This window comes from Poromitra crassiceps (genome assembly GCF_964638095.1).
Source record: "Poromitra crassiceps genome assembly, chromosome: 2".
In the NCBI taxonomy this organism is placed as follows: Eukaryota; Metazoa; Chordata; class Actinopteri; order Beryciformes; family Melamphaidae; genus Poromitra; species Poromitra crassiceps.
In genome coordinates this window covers 77975453-77999190 of record NC_139624.1, presented here as the reverse complement: position 1 = coordinate 77999190, position 23738 = coordinate 77975453, and the positions used below count along the sequence as shown (strand labels likewise).

Below are 23738 nucleotides of genomic sequence, written 5' to 3'. Positions count from 1 at the left end.
TCAATGAGTTAAACCCGTAGTGCCTCAGCTTCCTTCATAGCTAAAGGACACCACAGATTTTTCTATACAAAATATTAAAGAAACAGATTATTTAATGTACCATGGATGTTAATAGTCTATACACAAAATGTGTACCCCATACAGAGGGGCTTATGCCTTTGACCACTACTTGAACTTGAGACAGGATCTTACCCCGCAAGTTGATCCTTAACAGAAATAATTTGAAGTTTGAGGATTCATATTATTTACAATGTAAGTGAGTATGGGAAGCCTTTGTTCTAACCTATTTATGGGGACATTTGAAGCAGATTTTGTTTCTCATAACAATCTCTTTTTTTTCCTTATTGAGATGCTGGTTTCGTTTTATTGATGATGCATTTTTTATTTTTACGGGGACACTGGATCAAATACTTCTAGAATGTCACTTATAAAATTGTCTCTAGAATGCAGTCAGGAATCTGTGTCTTTTCTAGATGTGCTGGTAAATAAATCTGAATGTTTGACGACCAAGGTGTATAGAAAGAGAACTGACGGCAACAGGTCACTTCACTTCACGATCATCTCCCCCAGTCTTAAGAAAGCTTTGACCTTCAGTCAATTATTGATACTCAGGAGAATGTGTAGTACTGAAGGTGCTTTTGAAGCACAAGCTACTGAGTTATGTTGTTTTAGGTCTAAGGGCTATGATAGCAGGATCCTTGAAAATAGCCTACAGAGAGTAAGAAACAGACAGAAAAAAAAACTTTTGACCCCTAACCCCCCTTCTAATCCATTTAACATCGTGTTCTTTCTTTCTTTCTTTCTTTCTTTCTTTCTTTCTTTCTTTCTTTCTTTCTTTCTTTCTTTCTTTCTTTTGTGGGGACAGACATACAGACATCAGGATAGACCCTCTCATGGACGCCTCTGCCCCTAGTGGCCAAGCCGTAAAAAGAAGTGATGTTATAGATAGATTCAGAGAACTAGAATTTATGAGAAGGGCATGTGTATTCACGGAATCATGCTTCACCTTTCCCCCAGTGTTCCTGGTTTGACATACTAGGCACCGATTCCTATGCTCACCCGCTGCACGGCCTCGCCCGCCCTGCAGCTTGCATAGGCTCGCCCGCCATGAAGCTCGACCGCTGTGCGGGCTCACCTGCTCTTATGACATCACTGTCGCTGTGCGGGCTCACCTCTTATGATATCACTTATGACATCATCAGTGATTTATGACATCACTGATGACATTATCAGTGGGACAAAAATTCAAACAGACAGAGAACAAACATTGCCCACATGCTCCCTTTTTATATATATATATATATTATAATGTATGTATGTATGTATGTATGTAATGTATGTATGTATGTATATATATATATATATATGTGTGTGTATATATATATATATATATATATATATATATATATATATATATATATATTATTTTATTTGTTATAAATAAAAAGAGGTCCTCCACTCTCCAGCTGAATTTGCATGTTATTTTTATGACCTTTCGTCTAGATTTGTGCACATGAACAAATCTCTCCAGCAGCCGGAGACACAGGGAACCAATATGATCTAGGATGTCATTAGAAGACTCTGTGCAACCACACTCCCTCATATCCAGAGTGTGTCTAGATATGATTTAGCAGGATTACATTTACACCTGACATTAAAATGCATGCGTCTGAACTAACCCATTTTTCGAAAGTATGACTTTTTGGTTGTACTGTATCTTCTGCATGCAAAACTGTATGTTTGTTTACGTTGTGGGTTGGAGAGGTATTGGCATTTCCACTTTGTTGTTAATGTGACTGACCACCTCCAGAAATGATCACTGGACTTTTAATGTGTCGGGTGCATTGCCACCTGATTTCTTGTAAATTTGTACTCAATCCAATTACATTGTAATCACCCAGCCAGGACGCATGTTAACGGGAGGTGTTGAGGTGCCACAGTGGCCACATCTCAAACTGTCCACTTCAATGATTCAGTGTGTTCATGTCACTGGGTGTGGACAGTCTAAAAGGCCATTTACACCTGGCGTTAACATGTGGTTTCTGCCATCAGATTTCAATCAGATTGTATTTTATCACATCAGCCTGATTCCATTTACACCTGGCGTTAACATGCATTTTCTGCAATCTGATTGCAATCAGATTGCAGATATGGGTGTCCTCTCAATCCGCATACAGTTGCTGTATCCAGATTGAGAGGACACATTGCATTTACACTTGTGTTCAATGTGTCCGGAGGTGGTTTGGCCGATCAGATTGCAATCCTTCTTCAATGCATTTTGGGGGTGTTTACACCTGTACTTTCAAGTGATAAAACACAATATGATTGCAATCTGATCACAGAAAACACATGTTAGCGCCAGGTGTAAATGGCCTCTAAGAAGCACTCATTGCCAAGTGGTTGAGTTGAGCCTTCTTTGGATGGTCCCTTATCCACTTAGCTAATGCAATCTCAGCTCTGTAACCCTGCAACACCACTCAGGTTTGGAGCGCATCATGTCATGGGATGTAGCCAAATGGAATCTGCGCAATAGAAATGAATTTTCACCAAACTGCAAAGAGTTGCATGACTTGTTAACAACCAAGCTGAGTGGACACTTGATCTCATGTGGAGTTGTTAAGTGGTTAGTTTGAGGTTGGATGTGGTGACACAGTGGCCAGGGTCATTTTGTGGAGATATTCTAGTTCAGAACTGATACACTGAAATCACTATGGGTGTAAAAGCTCACACAAACAAACCCCAAGTCCAAGCTTCTAAAGTTGCTATGACATCACAGATTAGTCTATTGGTTCTCTGAATTTTAGTTTGGGTCAAATGCCTCGTGGTCAGAAATGTTGACTCTGACTTGTGCTTTGCATTGCCTCTCATTTTGGGTTCATCCAAAATGGTGAAATTATCCATTTGCAACATCTGCTTGCTATTTTTTTTTATCATTGGAAGCTTGGGAAGTTTTAGAGACACAGGGCCCTATTCTCCCACACACAGGCCTTCGGCGCAAAAACTGGCCTTAAACGCAAAAAAACGTGCCTTGCGCCTGCTTCGGGAAGATATCAACATGGCTTTAGGCCCCCAAATGCGCTTTACGCGAAATAGGCGTGGCGCAGTCCCAGAATGGGCGAGAATGGGCGTTTCGGCCTTAAATACCGGCCTAATGATATCTTCCCACCTGGCGTTAATTTAGCGCTTTGCGCTTTTGAAAACCAGGCCTATTCAGTGCGCCGATTGCGCGGAGCGCTCCTCTGCCTCTCCTCTGTCGCCCTTCTCTGTGTCACTCCCTCTCTCTTGCTCATCAGTCTGACAGGCACAATACTTGGAAAAAAGTTAGCCGGTTCTCTCTCTCTCTGACTCCCTCGCTCAGACAGACACAACACAAGTCCGATAGAAAGAATAAGTTGTTATACCGTACATAGTATAACAACATGACCGTTTTTTCTAACATGACAGTTTTGAGCCCGTGACATTCAGAGGGTGTTGCATCATCCTACCTGTGCAGTGAAGGCGAGAGAAAACAAGATCATTCTGGCCAAACATTCACTGCCTGGCGTCCCTGCAACAGTCACACATGTGAAATCTCCCAGCATGCATTGGGCTAATCCATTTTGCTAATAAATAGCAACCAAATGAGCCAAAATAGATATAAAGGTAGATCTAAATAATGTGTAATGTGAACACAACCTGCAATTGTAGAACATTGCAATATTGGAGCAAATAAAACATCGAAATGAAAACACCACCCTATGTGAAACATATATGTCATATTGGGGCTATATATATCCCTTGTAGATTTAACATGATTTAGATGAGTGACAGTGTAACGCGGTTCTACTGTCATGTCCTACTGTGATGTCCGCTCCAATAAATTGGCTCTACTTCACATTTTAGTTTTACAATAAAAACACATTTCTGCAATGACTTTACATAATGTAGGCTATATTTATGTGCATCATCCTACCTGTGCAGCAGGGGAGAAGAAAAGGTAGCAAAACAATATCATTCTGGACAAACTTTCACTAATCTCATCATAGGAATAGGCTAAATTTTTCTAGCTGATGCGTTTAGAACATTCTTTTCACTTTGATCTTGCTATAGTGTAGCGTATTTACAGGCTTGCAGTATTTAAACTGCAGTTAGATTGGTTTGAGAATAATATGGAATAATAGCCTATATATGGAGACAGACAGAGGGGATAAAAGGGAGGGGGGGAGATCAGAGCCCTCGGCTTTTCTGAAGCCGGACTGGATCGCTCCGTGGAATTGGAGCTGAAAAGTGAAGCATGTGATTCGTTTACTGCACTTCCCCAATGAGCAGATAGTGCATAATTTTACGCTTAAAAGGTGTGGTTGTAATGCTTAAGGCTGCGTGTAGCGCCGATACCAAAATATCGAGTGCGCTGGTCCACGCCCACTACTCTGGTGTCTCACATCTAACCTTTCAACTCATACTTGCCTTTAATCATAAGAAATCAGATTTAGGTGCAATTGCCCAAATAATATAGCCTTACTTTGTAGACTTTTCAAACAGCATTATGTACCACCGTTATACAGAGGGAGTATCCACCCGCCCGCCACCCATCCAAACAAATTATCTTTTACTATTTATAGATCCGTGCCCAACCGTGTTTATATTTATAGATCCCTGTATTTATTGATCTATTTATAGATCCGTGCCCAACCGTGTTTATATTTATAGATCCCTGTATATAATGATCTATTCATAGATCCGTGCCCAACCGTGTTTATATTTATAGATCCCTGTATTTATTGATCTATTCATAGATCCGTGCCCAACCGTGTTTATCTTTATAGATCCCTGTATTTACTGATCTATTCATAGATCCGTGCCCAACCGTGTTTATATTTATAGATCCCTGTATTTATTGATCTATTCATAGATCCGTGCCCAACCGTGTTTATCTTTATAGATCCCTGTATTTATTGATCTATTCATAGATCCGTGCCCAACCGTGTTTATCTTTATAGATCCCTGTATTTATTGATCTATTCATAGATCCGTGCCCAACCGTGTTTATATTTATAGATCCCTGTATTTATTGATCTATTCATAGATCCGTGCCCAAACGTGTTTATATTTATAGATCCCTGTATTTATTGATCTATTCATATATCCGTGCCCAACCGTGTTTATATTTATAGATCCCTGTATTTATTGATCTATTCATATATCCGTGCCCAACCGTGTTTATATTTATAGATCCCTATATTTATTGATCTATTCATAGATCCGTGCCCAACCGTGTTTATATTTATAGATCCCTATATTTATTGATCTATTCATATATCCGTGCCCAACCGTGTTTATATTTATAGATCCCTATATTTATTGATCTATTCATAGATCCGTGCCCAACCGTGTTTATATTTATAGATCCCTGTATTTATTGATCTATTCATAGATCCGTGCCCAACCGTCTTTATCTTTATAGATCCCTGTATTTATTGATCTATTCATAGATCCGTGCCCAACCGTGTTTATCTTTATAGATCCCTGTATTTATTGATCTATTCATAGATCCGTGCCCAACCGTGTTTATATTTATAGATCCCTGTATTTATTGATCTATTCATAGATCCGTGCCCAACCATGTTTATATTTATAGATCCCTGTATTTATTGATCTATTCATATATCCGTGCCCAACCGTGTTTATATTTATAGATCCCTGTATTTATTGATCTATTCATATATCCGTGCCCAACCGTGTTTATATTTATAGATCCCTATATTTATTGATCTATTCATAGATCCATGCCCAACCGTGGACCCGACATTTAACACTTCTATATTGACTTTTTAAATGATGTCAAGCAGCAAGTCTCGCATTGTGGAGACGGTTTCTGCTGCCGTGGGATCGCTGCAGTGCAGGTAGGCTAAACATGGCAGCTGTTGCAAATTAAATGTTAGCACTTGACTCGTCATGTTCTACTGGATAGCTACTGGATAGCCTACTTAAGTCAAGTCAAGTCAATTTTATTTATATAGCACATTTCATACATAAAGCAATTCAAAGTGCTTCACAAGACTGAAACGGTGTCATGTTTTATTAAAAATTGCACAGAGGACATAGTCCCCACAAAAACAGTTAAAAATATAGCCGCAAGCGGCGATGGGCGGGGTTCAAGCCTTGCGCAGATGACAAAGCTTCTGATTCTGACTAGGACGTCCTCCTTGATATATCTGACAAGTTTCGCGATCATTGGACAAACAGGTGTGGAGTTACAGCCTTTTTTATGTTAAGCCACGCCCATTTCTGGCGTTTATGGCGCCCCCTTTTGGTCGAATTGCACAAAATTTGACACACATGGTCTAGGATGGTCTCCGAAGACCTCCTGCAAGTTTCGTGAAGATTCCTTAATCGGTCATGAAGTTATGACAATTTAGCTGTGAGGCCACGCCCTCTCACAACTTTAACGATCAATATCTCCGAAACTAAAGTAGATTTCAAAAATTCCAAATTCAGGATTGTAGAGCTTGCTCCATAGATGCTTCCTGGCGAGTCTGGTGCAAATCGGTGCAACGGTCTAGGAGGAGATGTCAAAAATGTGTTTTCCAAACTTTTCCAAATATCTCAAAAACTTTCCAGGCGGACATTGAGGGTCCTTATGGCAAATTTGTAGAGCAGGTCCACCTGAACATCTGGGAAAAAAAGTTCGAAAAAAAAGTTTGAAAATCGGACCAACGGCGTTGAAGTTATGGCCTTTAACGTAAAACCGTGGATTATAGCGCCACCTTCAGGCCGATTCGAAAAATCTTTCTTGAGCAGCTACCTGCCAACAATATCTGTCATTGGGCCAAATGTCAGGTCTCTACCATTTACCAACTCACGGGAATTTGCGTCGGGGCAGATGAACAAGAAGAAGAACGAGAATAATAAACCGGAGGAAAAACAATAGGGTTTCAGCCCCTTCAGGGCTTGAACCCCTAACAATGCCGAACCAGAAACCATGGATCAACAGTGAGGTACGGGCTGCACTTCACGCCCGGACCACCGCCTTCAAGTCCGGGACGCCAGAACAATACAAGCAGACGAAATACGCCCTCCGAGTTACAATAAAAAAAACGCGGACAGAATATGGAAGGCAGCTGGAGGCAAAACTGGACTCCAAAAACCCCAGAGACCTGTGGAGAGGACTGCATGCTGCCACAGACTTCAAGGGGCAAAAACGGGTCACCCACCCTGCCAGACGAACTCAACGCGTTCTACGCCAGGTTCGACCCCTCTGCCAGAACGCCTCCCCTCCCCCCCCCCCCTCCTCCCCTACCCCTCTCCTCCCCACCACCCCCCCTCCACCTCCCCCCCTCGTCTCCCCCCCCCTCAGCCACCTCTCCCCCCCATCACCCCTCCTCCTCTCCTCCCCCCCATCACCCCCCCTCTCCCCTCCCCCCCACCACCCCCCCTCCCCCCCTCCTCTCCTCCCCCCCCTGCCACCTCTCCCCCCCATCACCCCTCCTCCTCTCCGCCCCCCACCACCCCTCCTCCTCTCCTCCCCCCGACCACCTCCCCTCCTCCCCACCCCTCAGCACCCCCTCCCATTCCCACCCAACCACCAACCACCCCCACCCGCCACAGATCCAGACCGCCCTCTCACCATCACTGAGGACGAGGTGCGCCGGGCGTTCCTGCGCATCAACCCACGCAAGGCGGCCGGCCCGGACGGCATCCCCGGGCAGGTCCTCAAGGCCTGCGCCCACCAGCTGGCAGGCGTATTCACAGACATTTTCAACCAGTCTCTCTCCCTCCGACGAGTCCCCTCCTGCTTCAAAGCAGCGACAATCATCCCCATTCCCAAGCAGCAGAAAGTGACCAGCCTCAATGACTGGCGCCCAATAGCCCTCACGCCAATAGCCAGCAAGTGCTTCGAAAAGCTGGTCATATCACAGATCCGCCCCACACTCCCACCGGACCACGACCTGCTACAATTTGCATACCGCTCCAACAGGAGCACAGCGGATGCAGTAGCACACGTGCTCCACACCGCCCTGTCCCACCTGGAGGGGAAGGACACCTATGTAAGAATGCTGTTCGTGGACTACAGCTCAGCATTCAACACCATCGTACCCTCCAGGCTGGTACACAAGCTCAAGGATCTGGGACTAAACACAGCAATGTGCGACTGGATCCTGGATTTCCTGACAGACCACCGCCAGGTGGTGAGGGTGGGCAACCTCACCTCCTCCCCACTGACCATCAGCATAGGAGCGCCCCAGGGGTGCGTCTCCAGCCCCTTCTGGTATGACCTCTACACCCACGACTGCGTGGCGTCTCAAACTTCGAACACCATCGTGAAGTTTGCAGACGACACAGCAGTCGTGGGGCTGATCTCGGGGGGCGACGAGACGGCCTACAGAGAGGAGGTGGGGGCCCTGGAACAATGGTGCCAGGACAACCACCTCTCTCTGAACGTCTCCAAGACCAAGGAGATCATTGTAGACTACAGGAGGGGGGGAGCACACACCCCCCAATCACCATCAACGGCACAGTGGTGGAAAGGGTGGACAGCTTCAAGTACCTGGGAGTCAACATCCACCAGGACCTGACTTGGGCCGGCCACACCGCCACTGTTGTCAAAAAGGCCCAACAGCGAATACACGGACTCAGGCGCCTGAAGAAATTTGGGCTAAGGCCAGAAATCCTTATGGACTTCTACAGAGGCACCATTGAAAGCCTGCTGACTGGCTGCTTCACCACCTGGTACGGGAACTGTACCACCATGGACCGCAAGGCGCTACGGACAGTGAGACGCGCGGCCCAGCACGTAACAGGATGTGAGTTGCCAGATCTGCATGAACTGTATAAACAGCGGTGCCTCAGGAGGTCCCTGAAGATCATCAAAGACACAAACCATCCCCACAACAGCCTGTTCTCCCTGTTACCTTCAGGGAGAAGATACTGTACAGGGTTCCGAAAGCACGCACAAATCGCTTGAGGAATAGTTTCTTCCCGCAGGCCACGAGACTCCTTAACATACACAAATAGTGTAGTAGCCGTACTGTACCGCACTGTAGCTGCTACCATTACGTATGTCTAATGTTTAACTGTATGTTTAATAAGGAATATGCTATCTGCACCTGTATGTCAAATACGCCGAATTTAGAACGCCGAGTTTAATTGTATATTTAATAAGGAATATGCTATTTGCACCTGTATGTCAAATACGCCGAATTTAAAATGTTTAAGCTCGTCTAAAGTATGCTCATGACATGTGCACCTATGTGCAGTGAATATGCCACTGTCTCTGACTTGTCTTATCACTATACTGCCTTATTGCTTGTTGTGTCTCTTGTTGTTTTTGCACTCATATGCCCTGTTATATTTGTACTATGTTGTAAACGGAGTCCACAGCACAAGAATTTCACACGTGATACTTGTACCATGGAGTGACAATAAAAATCTTGAATCTTGAATCTTGAAGACTTAGATCATGACTGGATGGCCTAGTCGTAGGGGAGAATTTGCGCAGTGTATCTTCTCTGCCATCAGAGGAGGTGAAGGAATCTCATGCTCCTGTTTGACATTCTGCTGACATCATTCGCCTTATATGGGCCAAGAATTTGAGGCATCCCATCCCCGTTTTCCACATGGATGTATTGTTCACCACTGCCATTTCCTTGGTCCTTTCCGTCATCCCAACATAGTCAGCTAATAAAGTGCCTGATTTTTACTCATTATCCTCCTTTTGATCAAATTGGATTTTGTTCCGATGTCCATCCATACAGGACTAGAACAACCACTGCTGGACTACTTTCATTACGGTGCCCTAGACCTAATGCAATGAAAAGTACTATTATATAGAGCGTTTTCCTTATGGAACACACTTCCTCTGGATCTTCGAAACATTCCTGGAAAGATTGAATTTAAGAGACGAGTAAAATCATTATTTTAATCTGTACCTCTTTTACTATCACCTCTTTTACCATGTACCAGTTATTTCCATTGCTCATTTAAAAATATTGTGTACTGGACTTTTAAGTGTTCAATTTGTATTGTATTTTATTTTATGTGATTTCAGTGTATTGTCTTTCACAGTATTGTCCTTTACTCATGTACTGTATGTCCTAATAGGTTTGTTGTGACTGATGGTGACAGTTGCGCGCTCGATGCCTGCACACGACACCACTTTTTGCCTGTGTGTGTGTGTTCCAAGTTAGAGTGTGTTTCCACTCACCTTGTCTGCATAGAAAGCTTTAACCTCGGCAGTAATGGAATCAAAATCCCCGCTGATATAGTCAGGAAGGAAACTGGATGTAGAGAGAGAGTGACGGAGAGAGAGAGTGACAGAGAGAGAGAGTGACAGAGAGAGAGGGGCGAAGTTAGCAAGAAAGTCAGAGAGAGTGTGAGCGAGAGATATAGAGAGAAGGAGAGAGAGGACATTAGGTCATGTGTCAGCTATTTGATCTGTAGAGCGAGAAGTGACGCCGCCGGGGGAAGACGAAGAGACACGGAGACTGACAGGGTGATTCTCTGTGGCATTGAGCCTGTCACACACCCACAACCATCCCCCCCAACACACACACACACACACACACAACCATCCCCCCCAACACACACACACACACAACCATCCCCCCCAACACACACACACACACACACACACACACACAACCTCCCCCCCCCCCAACACACACACACACACACAACCACCCCCCCCCAAACAAACACACACACACACACACACACACACACACACACACACACACACACACACACACAATAATTTTTATGTTCACATTATTTGCTCCATACATGCTGATATGCACATAAAGACAAAAACACAGTATAGTGATTTCACGCTTAGCTAATTGCTTTGGTAGCAAATGCATACAAAATGGCACTCCAACACAAAAGCATGAAAATCAATAGATCTTGGTCTCTCAACACACACACACGCACGTGCACACGCACACACGCCGCACACACACACACACACACACACACACACACACACTAAGTGATGCATGGGCTGCAGTTATATCCGCACTGACCATGGATATCCCGATATCCCCTAGGCCAGTGATACTCAACTTGTTGCCCGGGGGGCAGATGCGACCTGTGACAGGGTGCAGAGTGGCCCCCTGACCATTTTCTAATAATTTCACGTTAGCTTTCATTGTGAATTAGATTCTAATTCACAATGAAAACTAACATGAAATAAAGTTTGACTGAGCTCAAGCTAATTGTCAAATACTGCCATCTGCTCCCTACCCAGGAACATGTACTGATTGTAGGCCAACTTAACCTAACTAACTTAACCTAACTATCCGGTGTGCACAACATTGTCAGACTAAACTCCGGCTGACACCCCAAAAACCTACAATCCAGCAGCAGGGAATGTGCTTGACCTGGTCTTCACCAGATCCTGCTCCACCTCTAACCTCGCTGCGACTCCTCTTCCTGTATCTGACCACCACTTTATCAAATTCTCTCTTCCCATCTCCTTCCCCTCCTCCCACCCATCACCACCACCACCCGACGCAACCTAAAAACTCTCTCACCTAACTCCCTCTCTTCTACCGTCCTCTCCTTGCTTCCCTCAGCTGAGCAGTTTGCTCTCCTGTCTACTGACGAGGCTTCCACCACTCTTCTATCCTCTCTCTCCTCCACTCTTGATTCTCTCTGCCCACTCACCACTAAGCCTGCCCGATCCTCTCCCCCTGCTCCTTGGCTGACCGAATCTCTGCGAACTCATCGAGCAGAGCTTCGGGCAGCTGAGAGAAAATGGAGAAAATCACATCACCCTGAACTGAAGATCTCTCTTCCTACCACCTTATCCACTCCAACTTCACCTCTGCTGTCTCCAAAGCAAAAACCTCCTTCTTCATCTCTGAAATCCAGTCCTCTGCGTCCAACCCCAGCAAACTGTTTTCCACCTTCTCCACCCTCCTCAACCTTCCCTCCCCTCCCCCTCCCTCTCTGCTGATTATTTTGTTACCTTCTTTACTAAAAAGGTGGATGACATCAGCTCCTCCTTCCATCCTCCAGATACCCTCACTAACACTTCCGACTCCAATCCTGCTTCTCTGCCCCCCGTCCCCGTTTACTTCCTTCTCTCCCCTCTCTCCTGATGAAGTACTTAAACTCATCAGCTCTAACCGAGCCACTTACTGCCCCCTCGATCCTATCCCTTCCTCTCTCCTCCAAACCATCTCACCTGACATATCTCCCTTCCTCACTACCTTCATAAACTCCTCTCTGTCCTCTGGTCTTGTTCCGCCTGCTCTAAAGACTGTAAGAGTCAAGCCTCTGCTTAAGAAACCCTCCCTTGACCCTACTGCTATTCAGAACTACAGACCTGTCTCTCTTCTCTCATTCCTTTCCAAAACCCTCGAACGAGCAGCGTCCGACCAACTTTCTCTCCATCTCTCCCAGAATGACCTCCTGGACCCTCTGCAGTCCGGTTTCAAGGCCTCTCACTCTACTGAGACAGCTCTTCTTGCAGTCAGAGACCCTTCACACTGCTAAGGCCTCAGCCCACTCCTCTGTCCTTGTCCTCCTTGACCTGTCCGCTGCTTTCGATACAGTCAACCACCAAATCCTTCTTTCCACTCTGTCTGACCTCGGCATCTCAGGTTCTACACACTCCTGGTTTGCTTCCTATCTCTCGAACCGTTCATACCCTGTCTTATGGAGAGGGTCCCTCTCCAGATCCTGCCCTTTTACCACCGGTGTCCCCCAGGGCTCAGTCCTGGGCCCCTTACTTTTCCTTCTCTATATCAGATGTCTTGCCCATCTCATGGCTTTTCTTATCACTGCTATGCTGATGACACCCAGCTTTTCCTTTCCTTCCCCCCTTCCGACACCCAAATCGAGGCTCGCATCTCTGCATGCCTCAAAGACATTGGTGACTGGATGTCTGCCCACCACCTCAAGCTCAATCTTGGTAAAACAGAGCTACTCTTCCTCCCAGGGAAAGACTGCCCTCTCGCAGATCTCTCCATCTCCATCTCCATTGACAATACCACTGTGCTTCCCTCCCAAACAGCTAAGAACCTTGGGGTGATCCTTGACGACCAGCTGTCTTGCTCGGCCAACATAGCTGCGACTGCACGCTCCTGTAGGTTCTCCCTCTACAACAGTGGTAGCCAACCAGTCGCCCGCGGGCGACTGGTCGCCCGCGGGCCACGTTCAGAAAAATGTGTTTTTTTATTTGTTTTTCTCCTCCCTTCCCACAATAACACACGAATGTAGAAAATAATTGGTTTAACAATGCATACGTTTTAAAAACGTTTATTGTCTGTGTATAATTCATTATTAATTAACTATTTTGATCCGCCTGGCTCGGGGTCAAAGTTTAGTTTAACGTTACGTCACTACGTCATTCACTCAGCGACAGTGCGACTGCCAGCTGCCAATGATTATCAGTGCTAGCTAAGCTAATGGAAAGCAAGAATGGCAGAAAAGAGAAAGAAAAAACCTACCTACCAATTTCACGAGGAGTGGGAGGAAGAGTTCTTCTTCACAACAGTGAAAGAAAAGAGTGTATGTCTCATTTGTGGAGCATCTGTTTGCACGGCGAAGCGGCACAACATAGAGAGGCACTTCAGTACGAGCCACAAAAACATCAATACCAACTACCCGCCTGGTAGCTCATTGCGGAGAGAAAAAGTCCGCGACTTAAAGTCAGCTTTAGACAAACGGCAATCTTTTTTCACTAGGCCAGTGAAAAAGTCCCAGGCAGCAACTGAAGCCTCGTTTAAAGCTGCTCATTTTTTTGATAAAGCACAAGAAACCTTTTTCGGATGGCGATATACTGAAGGGAGCAATGACACTGATTGCAGACACCTTGTTTAAAGATGAGAAGCATGGGCCACAAGTCATCTCCGCTCTCAACGACGTTCAACTGGGGGCAAGTACGATCACCAGAAGAGTGTCAGCTATGTCCGACAACTTGACAGAGCAGCTGGACCGAGACCTGGGAACTTGTCGTTGGTTCAGTATCCAGTGCGACGAGTCAGTGGACACCAGCAGTACGGCGCAGCTGATGGTGTTTGTACGCATGGTGTTCAATGATTTCTCCATCAAAGAGGAACTGCTGACGTTACTGCCCCTGAAGACGACAACAAGGGGTGTTGATATCTACGAGGCGGTGAAGGGGTATTTTGTGGAGAAAAATGTACCGCTAGAAAAGATGGTGTCTGTGACAACAGACGGAGCCCCCGCCATGACAGGCCGTCACACAGGCTTCGTGGCTAAATGTAAAGGTGATCCAGATTTCCCAACGTTTCTGCATTACCACTGTATCATTCACCAGCAGGCGATATGTGCAAAGGTGATGGGCTTTGATCACGTGATGAGTCCTGTCATAAAAATCATAAACAGCATCCGTGCCAAAGCTAAACAACACAGGTCATTCAAGGTTCTGTTGGAGGAGCTGTCAGCTGAATATGGTGACCTGTTACTGCACACTGAAATCCGATGGCTCAGCAGAGGGAAAGTTCTTAAGCGGTTTTTATCACTGTTGGGTGAAATCAAGGAGTTTATGGAAACCAGAGGGGAGGACACCTCACTGCTGCAGGACACTGAGTGGATACTCGACCTTGCGTTTCTCACTGACATCACTTCAGAGCTGAACAGTTTGAATTGTGAACTGCAAGGCAAAGGTAAGACTGTCTCTGACATGATCAGTTCTGTAAATGCTTTTAAAGCCAAGATGAACATTTTCTCTGTGCATTTACAACGGAAGAAATTGCTGCACTTTCCATCTGTGCAGGCAGTGCTGAATGATGATGCTTCTGCATCACGGCTCTTGGGCAGGGCTGCAGAAAAGTACTGCCAACTCATAAACAGACTTGGACAAGAGTTTGAAAACAGGTTCTGTGACTTTGATAAACTGGAGCCATGTGTGTCATTCATTTCAAATCCTTTCATGCAAGTGGACATGACACACACTGCCGAGCAACTAAGTGAGGCATTCAACTTGGATGCTGGTGAATTAGAGATGGAAATTATCACTTTGCAAAATGACATCACCCTCAAAGCCCACTGGGGCACACCAAACTTTTGGTGCCTTGTGGACCCAGAAAAGTATAAAGGTGTGTGCACAGCAGCTATGAAAGTTGCATGTCTTTTTGGTTCAACCTATCGGTGTGAATCAGCCTTTTCTGATATGAACTTCATAAAGAATAAGTACAGAACACGCCTTACTGATGCTAATCTAGAACACTCAATCAGAGTTGCAGTATCAAGTTATACACCTGATTACAGTGCACTTGTGAACAGTATGCAATCCCAGGTTTCCCACTAAAAGTGAAAACAGTAATTAACTGGAAAATGAAAAATAATAGCAGAATAAGCTGAGAATACTGTGGTTACACTGAAAAATAATAGCAGAATAAGATGAGAATACTGTGGTTACACTGAAAAATAATAGCAGAATAAACTGAGAATACTGTGGTTACACTGAAAAATAATAGCAGAATAAGCTGAGAATACTGTGGTTACACTGAAAAATAATAGCAGAATAAGCTGAGAATACTGTGGTTACACTGAAAAATAATAGCAGAATAAGATGAGAATACTGTGGTTACACTGAAAAATAATAGCAGAATAAGCTGAGAATACTGTGGTTACACTGAAAAATAATAGCATAATAAACTGAGAATACTGTGGTTACACTGAAAAATAATAGCAGAATAAGCTGAGAATACTGTGGTTACACTGAAAAATAATAGCAGAATAAGCTGAGAATACTGTGGTTACACTGAAAAATAATAGCAGAATAAGCTGAGAATACTGTGGTTACACTGAAAAATAATACCAGAATAAGCTGAGAATACTGTGATTACACTGAAAAATAATAGCAGAATAAGCTGAGAATACTGTGATTACACTGAAAAATAATAGCAGAATAAGCTGAGAATACTGTGATTACACTGAAAAATAATACCAGAATAAGCTGAGAATACTGTGATTACACTGAAAAATAATGCCAGAATAAACAGAGTAATTGCACAGGAAAATGTTACCAGAATAAAAATGAGATGTTGCCATTAAAAAGTTACAAAAACATGTTGCTGTACCAAAATAAATTGTAACTGTTGATCTGGTAACCAACACTCAGAAGTCTGTTGAACCAAAGATGTTTACTCCTTGTCTAGTTTGTAATGTACTGCACTGTGACTTCATTATAAGAGCAGGGTGGTGGAAGGTTATATGTTTCAGGTACCTGTCACAATTACAGACAGATGTTACAATGTGATATTATTGCACTTTGAAATGGTGAAATGGTGCACTTTAAATGTTGAAATGGTTGTTCAGATAAACAGAAATCATTAAAATTGCACTTTAAAATGTATATCTGTGTTTTCCTATGATCACTTAGTAAAACATTATTAATAATTTTTGTGAGGAATGATTAACAGTAATTAGTGAACATAGCTGTGTCTCCTGTAGGCGATTAAATGCATAATACTCATTATTTAAAGGTAAATCGAGCAAATTTCAACAGGTAGCCCCCGACATGACACTCTACCCTTCAGGTAGCCCTCGACCTCAAAAAGGTTGGTGACCCCTGCTCTACAACATCCGCAAAATCCGTCCCTTTCTCACAAGGGAAGCGACTCAGGTCCTGGTCCAGTCACTTATCATCTCCCGCCTGGACTACTCCAACGTGCCCCTGGCCGGCCTACCTGCCGCCGACATCCGACCGCTTCAGCTCATTCAGAACGCTGCAGCCCGTCTGGTATTCAACCAACCCAAATTCTCTCATGTCAGTGTCTCAAGACACTGGTACTGGCCTACAGGGCAGTTCACCAGACAGCTCCTCTGTACCTGCAATCTATGGTCAGGTTCCAAACCTCTCACCGCTCCCTTCGCTCCTCCACTAGTGCAGGACGCCTCGCCCCTCCTTCGCTACGGGGGTTAAAAAGTCGCTCATCCCGATCGCGACTCTTCTCAACCCTGGCACCTCAATGGTGGAATGAGCTTCCACCTTCAGTCAGGACGGCTGAATCACTGCCGATCTTTCGGAAAAGACTAAAGACACACCTTTTCATGCTCCATCTGGGCCCTTCTTGAACTAACTTCTTTCTCTCTCAAAAAAAAAACTAACTTAACTTTACCACTATTCCTTCAGATGTTGTAGTTGTCATAGACTGTGTTGCATAGCTGATTGCTCTATTGCTGACAAAAATGTGTTATTGTAAGTCGCTATGGATAAAAGCGTCTGCCAAATGACGTAATGTAATGTAATCCGCTATCATTTCATGAAAGTGGCCCCTGGGCAAAGCAAGTTGAGTATCCCTGCTCTAGGCCATCCAGTCATGATCTATAGGCTATCCTATAGGCTATCCAGTAGTACATGAGGACGAGTCAAGTGCTGACATTTAATCTGTTTAGCCTACCTGCACTGCAGCGATCCCACGGCAGCAGAAACCCTAAGTCCGTCTCCACAATGCGATACTCGCTGCTTGACATAATTTAAAAAGGCAATATACTGTAGAAGTGTGAGATGTCGGGTCTACGGTTGGGCACGGATCTATAAATAGATCAATAAATACACGGATCTATAAATATAAACACGGTTGGGCACGGATCTATAAATAGATCAATAAATACACGGATCTATAAATATAAACACATTTGGGCACGGATCTATAAATAGATCAATAAATACAGGGATCTATAAATATAAACACGGTTGGGCACGGATCTATGAATAGTAGAAGATAATTTGTTTGGACGGGTGGCGGGCAGATGGTTTATGCAGATTAGGATGGTGTCAGAGCCCATCCATCCATATCTCACTCGCGCACGCGCACTCACACACACACACACACACACACACACACACACACACACACACACACACACACACACACACACACACACACACACACATCTCTCTCCCACAATTGTGTCCATTCAGCAAAGTTAGAATTTAGCTGATAGCCCAGCCCAGGCAGGATCGGGGATTTAACCACTGCATTAAACGCACATCTGAGCAGACGTCTTGTGTTCTGCTCTAGAACCCCCAAACATGTAGTTTAGAGCCGCAGCACCGTCTTTTGGTGAGTCAGCCCATGAGATATATGGGCGGTTTTACCCCACTCGCGCGCCAGCCGTTTAACATTTTGTGGGCGTTCCCAGACATGCGGACTGTCTATGACGAGACGTGGCCTCAACCTATCCACCTTATTTTTGAATGCCCCACTGTAAAAAAGAATCGTGGGTACAAGGTCCGGCTCATTGTTGCCGCTTGCCATTTCCTTTGTTATACTCTGGCTGCAGACCTGAATTATAAACCGGAAGCTGGAGTCCGTTATAAAAGTTATAAATATAGTCACGTTATAAACAACTAACCAACGCTGGAGGTCTGTATGGAAACTCGAAATGTGTGTTACTCGAAATGGTTAAAAGTTAAATCAATTTGGTGGCGTTTTACTGCCATGTAACATAGCTAGCTAGCCGCTAACATTAGCCACAGTTAGTAGCCGACTACCCACAATGCATTACGTTATTCCAGCACCCGAACGACACGGCTGTAGAGCAGAATGGCTCTGCTGTAAAAGGGTAAAATCCTCATAGACGTTTTTTTTGTCAAGTTAAAACCATAGACTGTAAAACAGTCTATTACACCGGAAGCGGAAGAGGCACCCATCAGGCATCATGGCAGCTAGAAATAAGGTGGATAGGTTACAGGCATAGCCTGTGACGTAACATTGAAGGCTGGGTTCACCCAGGCTACCTCAGATATTGATCTATATGCCACTTCATTGAGGTACTTGATTCTTCAATAGGGCTGAATATCGATTTCAAGACTATGGGTTTGACATGCCCCGACTCGTGAGCCATGACAAGGAAACGTTTTAGCAGTGAAAATGTCACATTTATTAACTAAATACTACCGAAACCATAACAAAAAAGGCATGAGATGTGTCAATCAGTACAAAATAGTGTCAGGGGGCAGATGAGTAGGGCCGGCACGGATCACGGATAATCCGTGACCCGTACGGATCAGCCCCCACGGTTCGGAACGCGGTTCGGAACATCCATGGTCCGCGGACCCCCCCCTTTCGTTTCATTTAACGTTTAACGTTAGTGTATGAGAACGCCTGCAGCGCAGCCAGACAGACAGGCATCATCATGGCAAGCACAAGTGAGCTTCCTCAACCCTTCTCCCCGCTGTAAAGTCTCTCTGAAGGCCCCCCCCCTTTCGTTTCATTTAACGTTTAACGTTAGTGTATGAGAACGCCTGCAGCGCAGCCAGACACAGAAAGGCATCATCATGGCAAGCACAAGTGAGCTTCCTCAACCCTTCTCCCCGCTGAAAAAGCACAGGAATGCGAGCAGCATGTTGCGGGCTGCACAAGATAACGAGAGCCACAACACACACACGTGCACACTTTTCACGAACACATTATCACCGGACGGTGAAATGTTGCCTTTAGGACACATAAGAACAAAACAACACGTGGGGCCACCGAGTAGCTTTTAGGGCTGTCACTTTTTCCCAAAATAAAATTCGAACGAACTTTAATTGCCCGAAATTCGTTCGAATATATTCGAAGTTTTTTGGTTAATTAAAAATTTTTTTTTTTTTTTTTTTCAGTCCAGCAGCCTGTTGCACCAGCTGAACGTAAGTTCTGTCTTAAGTTAGGGTGTAAAGTCCACACTAACTGCTACGTTCAAACTAGTTAGTTTGACACTAAAGTTGTGTCTTTGTTTGGTTGCACCACGGAGACGTAAGGTACATCTTAACTAGTAGACCCTAAAGTCCATACTAACCAAAATAGTGTCGCAGACAATGACGTGTACAGTATCTGTGACCAATCAGTGAAAAGCACGGTGGAAACGGTGTTTATTTACGGTTGTTTAAGTGGAGTGAAAACAGGACATGTTGCCCACCGCAAATTAGTGCTTTCATATTTCATCAACACTAATCAAATGAGAACGTTATTGAGTAACGTTCGTTTAGGTTCATATTACTGTTAACGTTTATCTGTGAGCTCTTCATCAGTATTGTAGGCTATACCACCATCCTGCCTCACTAAATTGTTGCGGTTATTTTAATTTGTATGCAGTGCTGCAGCTTGTGGGAAACAAAAGCGTGAGTCATAAATATCAAAGGGTGTCATTTATCACGGAGAGCGCGTTGCGGACGCAAAACAACGATGCGCCACGGTGCCAAGTTGCAATCCGTGCCAACTGCTATTTTACGGAGGACTTTACACCTAGTAAGACGTAGGTGTAAATTTTAAGTTCTAACTTATGCCTACGTTGTAACTATTTCACTTGGTGCAACCCAAATATTTTTAGTAGTGCGTAAACTCGGACTTAGTGAGACTTTACGTTCAAACTAGCTTACGTTTCAACTTACGCACAGCTGGTGCAACCCACTGCAGGCCACCGGGCATCAGCCCGACGTGTTAGCTTGGACGCTCACAGTCACAACACTGCCTCACAAACTTGGCTGCATCCAACTCGAGACAACTTTTCAGACCCTGGAGACAATCTTTCTCAGAAGAGACTAACGCGACAAATCTGGAGACTTTTTCTGACATGGGATTAACATTACCAGCAAGCAGCAGTTGGTTAATTTTGGTTCATAAAAAAATAAAAATTAATAATAAAAAAATAAAAATAAAAATCGAACATTCAAATTACATTTCGAAAACGAACCCCTCCCCCACATTCGAAGTTGCATTCGAATTTCGAATGAAAAGTGACAGCCCTAGTAGCTTTCCAGACTCACCCGGTCTGTACCACCCGTGTCAAGTGACTGCAGTTAGCAAGTAACAGCCAGGAAGTTATGCATAGCAGCGCCACACTGAAAAAGGAAGTTGGGTTGTTCTGCGTTCAGAGTAAAAGCATAAATTGTGTCACTTATGAGAAAAAAATATTTTTGAGCTGTGCAGGGCAACAAATGGTTAGAGAAGTATAATAGTATTTAAAAATCGAATCTAAAATCTAAGTTTGAGAGAAAAAAAATTGCTGATCCGAAAAATCCGTGATCCGTGGCTCAAAATCCGTCACACGATCCGATCCGTGGGTTTTCTGATCCGTGCCAGCCCTACAGATGAGTGAGAGTTGTAGTGTAAGGAAGTGTTCTAGGTGTCAACTAAAAGTCAACAAAGTGGCAAAGCCAACCCAAAACACCGGGGAGAGAGAGCCTCCGCAGACTGGGGAGCGGTCCAAGCTTAAGTACACCTGGGAGACCAGGGGTACTTAACACGTTCACTGCCAATGACGAGTTGACTCGTCAAACACAATCCAACCGTTCACTGCCAATGACGAGTTGACTCGTCAAAAAAAAAAAAAAATTTTTTTTTGACGGTGCTACGTGGATCAATGTCCCCCACGTCTCCTATAAAAATATTGGAAGTATTGAATGTGTTTAATCTATTTTACCGACCAACTAAGTGGCGACAGTGCTCTCCCGACAGAGAGAAAGCCAACCAAAAACAGCCGCGGGAGCAAGCCATTCTCAAGGAAATGGCTTGGCGATTTTACAGTCATCAGTCACCAGACTCGCCCGAGAGCGGCCGCGCCAGCAGCAGCACACCAGCACACCGAGAGCGGAGAGCGGTGCTGGCGTGGGGTATTGCAAATTTGCATAATAGATTATGGGTGAAACACACTTTGAAACACCCGCAGAAAGGCCAGAATCGCACGCATTCCGAAAACCCAGAAACGGACGAGCCTCATTCTCATACTGTAGGCGAAAACGCTTTCACGCTGCTGCACACAGGCGCACAACGGTGGGGGGTTCCAAAAATAGACTGGGTGGGCAGCATAAAGCCTAGAATCGCACAAAGCTTCATCAAAGCTCTCAACCGAAAATCCAAGAAACGATTGAGTCCCATCCACAGTCCACACTCACCACACTCGCCGACGAGGGGCCGCCAGAGAGGGAGGCTGCTCACTGCTCAGACAGGCAGGAGAAACTGGCTTGTGACAAACGCCACCAGACACGCCCACGGAGGGAGGAGTTTAAAGGAGAGGGTGTTCAGAACTATATTGTTCAGATGTCTGATCTCTCACTGATGCCAAAAATAAATGGTTAAAGTGACTGTTCTGCCTGTTTGATTGAATTTCACAAAACTGCGATTATCTCAGCTTCCTGTCTCAGACGCTGAAACCATGCTGTACTCAACGGCTAATATCTACATAACTACTAACTCTACAAACTAACTCTTTTAGACAGAGAAAGCACACATTCTATTAGTACTTTTGTGAACTTCGTGTTCACAAAGTCCAAGCAGAAAATTATCCTCGGCTCTTGTAAAATGAGCCAGAATCCTCAAAAAACGGCTTGGCAGAAGCTACCTACAGTAAAAAAAAAAATGGCTGGCAGTGAATGTGTTAACTCATTCATGGCCAAAGACGTCTTTGACGTGTTATCAGGAATAGCCCTCCCAGCCAATGACGTGTTTGACGTGTTTTTGTTTTTATTAGTGCAGCGCGTAGTTCAAAGACTTCCCCAGCCTGTGACATGTTATCAGGTCCCTAGCCTCAAAGACAAGCCGACAACACGTTATCAAACACATACCGCAGCTGTTGTTTTGAAATTGAAGAGGAGGAGAAAACGGAGAAACGCTGCCTGTTGCATAGAGGAGAAACGCCATTGAAACACCCCTCGGCGCGCTGCGCTGGTCGCCTTGCTGCAGGGCGAACCTGGATTGAGTTGTTCGCGGTAGTCAAACCAACATGATCGATCCGGTTCCAGCGCCTGGTCCCAAAGCCAAGCCAACCCCGTTCCTGTGTCGCAGCATTCGTCCCAGCCCGAACGAGAGGAGGAAAACGATGCAGAGGCAGAGGAGGCTAGACGCTGATCTCAGACCAGTTTGGTGTTCCCCTCCTATGCTAATTTGCGGGGCGATCAGTAGTGTTCCCTGGGAAGAGGTGCGATCCAGCAGCAGCTGTGGACATAACTCTCTCTCTGTGTGTGTGTGTGTGTGTGTGTGTGTGTGTGTGTGTGTGTCTGTCTGTCTGTCTGTCTGTCTGTCTGTCTGTGTGTCTGTCTGCACACTCACTCACACTGAGTAAACTGTATTGTTGAATGTAAAAAAAGCACTTCATGTATATTAGAGACCGACCGATAATCGGTACACCGATTATCGGCAGCCGATATGACGTCATATGCGCGTTTAATATCTTATCGTTAACGGCTTTAATGTCGCCGATAGGGACCGATAAGGGAACATGTCCATATACCTTCAAAATGAGCTTTTTTCAATGGTAAAGCTTACTTTGTCCAGCAGAGTGCGCCACGAGGTCACAGGGCAGCTGCCCTTCTTTGTTTCCCCAGCCCCCCTCCCCCCTCCTTCTTCCTCCAAAAACAAACCCGAGTCGGACACTCACAGACAGCAGTGCAAGTGACTTCAAGTTCCATGGATCTGCGGTGCGGTCTGCCTCATTTCAAGTTGTTACACGGTAAACTTCTGTTAACTGATTGAAATGTTTCGTGTTATCGATTGTGTTAACACACCGCTCGTCCGCCGCTGACTGATAATAAGTTAACAGCGATAGTATGTAGCCAAGCAACAGACTCAATACTTTTCGTCTCCTTAAGAAAGCCTTTCTGGGCATGCTAAAAAATCAGCAGAGGTTTTAGCATTGTCGACAGAGGAGAGATCCTGCTGTCTTGTGACAAGACAAGTCATATGAGTTTTAAAACTCATATGACAAAGAAAGTTAAATTAGGTGCGCACTGCCACATGATGGGACTACCCCATGATCAAGCTAGCAGCTACGCTAAGCTAACCATACTTAACGTTACTTAG

At 44.8% G+C, this 23738-nt stretch overlaps 1 protein-coding gene across 1 annotated transcript in view; it reads right to left on the bottom strand.

Annotated features, from left to right (window-relative positions):
• The window catches only part of tpk1 (thiamin pyrophosphokinase 1), a 211292-nt gene that overhangs the window by 102396 nt on the left and 85158 nt on the right, over window positions 1–23738 (bottom strand). Inside the window, exon 4 of the mRNA XM_083632286.1 lies at window positions 10184–10256. Within this exon, the coding sequence (XP_083488412.1) occupies window positions 10184–10256 (73 nt within the window). The remainder of the gene's footprint in view (window positions 1–10183; window positions 10257–23738) is intronic.